The 3,799-nt window shown below is 31.5% G+C and overlaps 1 protein-coding gene across 1 annotated transcript in view; it reads left to right on the forward strand.

Moving 5' to 3' along the window:
- The first annotated feature begins 1,132 nt into the window (after positions 1-1,132).
- Positions 1,133-3,799, forward strand: part of LOC111083406 (kinesin light chain-like) — a 15,953-nt gene continuing 13,286 nt past the window's right edge. Inside the window, exons 1-4 of the mRNA XM_022379913.1 lie at positions 1,133-1,477; positions 1,772-1,873; positions 2,063-2,212; positions 2,966-3,067. Coding sequence (XP_022235621.1) covers positions 1,778-1,873; positions 2,063-2,212; positions 2,966-3,067 — 348 coding nt within the window. The 5' untranslated portion in view covers positions 1,133-1,477; positions 1,772-1,777. The remainder of the gene's footprint in view (positions 1,478-1,771; positions 1,874-2,062; positions 2,213-2,965; positions 3,068-3,799) is intronic.

The following is a 3,799-nucleotide window of genomic DNA, read 5'->3' on the forward strand; positions in this document are numbered from 1 at the left end:
GTAGCATACCTATTAACAGAGCCAATATTTTTAACTCTTCGTTATACCCTTATGTAGTATACCTATTAACAGAGCCAATATTTTTAACTCTTCGTTATACCCTTATGTAGTATACCTATTAACAGAGCCAATATTTTTAACTCTTCGTTATACCCTTATGTAGTATACCTATTAACAGAGCCAATATTTTTAACTCTTCGTTATAGCCTTATGTAGTATACCTATTCACAGAGCCAACATTTATGGTTTGTAATTCAAGTATTAGTTTTAAGTTAAGTGATAATAAAGTGTCATAATCTGACACAAAGACATGGCCAAAATACTAAATACGATTAGAAATATACTATCTCACTCACACACACAAAGCTAAAGTACTGAAAACGGTTCAGAATCAGACAATCAGACTTCCGCTAACTCGAGGTCGCTGTAAACAGAACTTTGTCTGAAAATCGCTATATGGACACAATAACTTAAACTATATTCTTTTATACTACCTTCAAGACATTAAAGTTTAAGTAATTATATATTGGCTGGGATGTGGGAACTGGATATATACAGGATATCGTTTGTCACTGAACAAAGCCTGTGAATTGTTTTCAAATATTAGATAATCAAATGTAATTTAAGAAATAATTTTATTTCCTGCTTCTTGTATCGAAGTTAGCTCCTGCCACTGCTTTCATGACATCAGAACCTGCTCTTTCCACTATATTTATGACCTTGTAACTAACTCATTCCACTGCCTTCATGACATTAACTTCGTATCTTTTCCTCTTTCTTTACAAGATGTCACTATAAACAACTTTCACGACATTATTTCAGTATCTACCTTTTCATTTGTACAATTACACGTACTAACTAGTGACGTAAAAGAACACGTTCTTACTTATGCCACAGAACGTGTCTGTAAAGCAAGAAACGCTACGAATTCTCTAAAAGTAAAATAATAACTTTATTATGATATTCACGCAGGAAGTTTGGAACGGGCATCGTTGTAATGCAAGACATTTCTTGTTAGAACTAGTTTGAAGCAAAATTTAATGGAAAGATTGTCATGGTAACGTCAATGCCACGCTTATTGGCCTTCGGTAACATCCCAGTTTTTTGCTGTTCTTAGCAAGGCTGTGGCGTTTGCGCTGCTACGTGGCGGATAGTAAAAACAAGCACGGTTAGCGATGTTTGTACTAAATAACCCTCTGTTGTTTTTACTTACAAAACGATTAAGACTACCTAGCAAATTAAATAAATTATTTATAAGACCTAAAAGGACTGCTTGATGTCTAGTTGAATCGAATTTTATAATCAGTGCATAATTAACAGACGAACATTATCAACAACCAACTATACTCTTACTTAATTAGATGTTTGTTAACGAAATTTTAATTTAGGCCAACCCTCGTAGAATAAGATAATCCGAGTCTCTGATGAAAATAAAGGGAGGATTTAGGGACGTCTTTAGAAAATGATCTAATTACAGGTATATAAAAAATAAGTAAACATAATTATGAATAAATAAACCAAGTTCAATTTATGGTTTTATACGCTTATGCTATATTAAATTTATTAAATTGTGCTTTTAATATCATAACAACTCTTAAAAAATAGGATATATGAAGGAAAACATTGATTCTGCTCCTTTTCGAACACCAAGTTTTCTCAAGCGTTTCATTAGTTAATTAACAATAATACTTTGTTTAATTCTTGCAGATAAAAACATAAGTGTGATATGATTTTTCAAACGACATTTATATAGAACTCAGATCTGTTACAGATCCTCATGGCCAACCACAACGCGGTGCTGGATTTAGCCAAGAAGAAAAAATACAAAGACGCTCTATATTTACATAATCACAGTCTCGACGAGCAAACAAAGGTAAACGCCTATTTGTTATCACTGGATTCATCTGATAGGCTTCTGTTTTGGTTCCTGGTTTAGAAAATGTAAAAGAAATTTAATGCCTAACAGCAAGTTACCACATTCATGAAAAATTGTTTTTATATTATGGATTCAAATTAATTCTAAAATTTAATATTTAATAAGTTAAGAATTATATTTTTGTAGGTATTTGGACCTGAGCACCCCATAGTGGCATCAACCCTAAACAGTATGGGTTCTATTCTTTGCAAGTTGAATTTCGCGGAATGCGCAATAGAATGCTATGAACAAGCTCTGGAAATTAGGACAAAATCGAATGGTCAAGATAGTTTGAAGGTGAGATCAATAAGATGGTTTATTTTTATTTCAGATCAATGAGGAGTTTTCTCTTGTATTTCAGATCAATGAGAGGGTTTATCTTTTATATCAAACTTCTCTATACACTCCAACATGAACCTTTAAAATGTTGAAAATTTCAGTTTGATATATGCCATGATAAAAACTAACATCAATTAACTTAAACAAATATTTTACGCATTCTTTCTTTAGAAAATTTTATTCTATAATTATATTCTACCATGCGGAGATAAGTTGTGAATTGTACGTAGTGGTTTACATCAAAGAGTCAGAATACCAACAAGCATACGAAAACTTAATTCTTAAAAAACTTTTTCTAACGAATGGTTGTGAGAACTACATACTGAATAAGTTAAGCCTAATTAGGCCTAATGCTACCGCACAACAGACTATAACTCTTTAAGAAGTTTCAATGATCAAAGGGTGATAACAGTAATTAAATTGCTTGAAAGTTGTGTTAAGTGAATTATAACTAATTATATCGCATATTAAAAAAAACTATAATTTTAAAAACTTCAATGATTAAATTGTTTTAGGCTTAACTAGGAATGATTGTACTGTATAATAGTGTATTTAAGTGTAAGCTGCTTAGTCTCTTAAGATACTGTTCCAATATTTTCAATCAAGGATGTTTCAATAATTTAAAATACATGTTAAAAATATAGCATTGTGTGAATTGTTTTAGGTTGCTGGTACAGCGTAAAAATATAGCATTATTTGGACCATTCTTAGGTTGCGGATACGGCGTACAATCTGGCTCTCGCATTGACAGAAATAAACAATTACAGCGAAGCTGAAAAATATTTCCTTCAAGCTTTGGAAATTTACCTCAAGGTGAAAAAAAATATTTTGTTTTCTGTTTTAATATGAGTTTCTCGTTAGAAAAACTACAAAATAAATTAGTTTTTGTTTTAAGTTGATCTTCTCGCTTGAACCAAAGTATAAAACATTCCAAATGCAATTTTAACACTTTCTTATCGTAGCCCCAGCGACTTGAATATACCCAAATATGTTTCTTCATCATGTGGGTAAAACAGTATAAACGTTGGATCGCTGTGGATGGGGTTTGAGAAATCGTTTAAATGAAATAGAATTTATTGGTCAAAATTACAGCGGATTCCATTTGATGCCAAATATTAAAACTTGATGTATAAATTGTTAGTTATGTGAATGGAACTTATTTTTTTTTCAAAATCACGTACTATGGACCATCTTTGTAAATGACCTTAGTCGACCTTCTATAACCCCCCCCCTCACCCATATTGGCACAACGGTATGCCTGCGGACTTACAACGCTAGAAACAATGGTGGGCAGAGTACAGATAGCCTATTTTGTAGCTTTATGCTTAATTACAAACAAATATAAAAAGTAAGACTAAAGAAATATAATAACTTTCTCAATGTTTTGTAATTTATTTATTTTTTTCAGTTTGTCTTCTCTAAGTTTCCAGTGATAGTTTTATAATTGTTTTTTGTTCAGTTTGTCTTCTCTAAGTTTCCGGTGATAGTTTTATAATTAATTTTTGTTCAGTTTGTCTTCTCTAAGTTTCCTGTGATAGTTTGTAA

This window comes from Limulus polyphemus, unplaced genomic scaffold, assembly GCF_000517525.1.
Source record: "Limulus polyphemus unplaced genomic scaffold, Limulus_polyphemus-2.1.2 Scaffold9397, whole genome shotgun sequence".
NCBI lineage: Eukaryota > Metazoa > Arthropoda > Merostomata > Xiphosura > Limulidae > Limulus > Limulus polyphemus.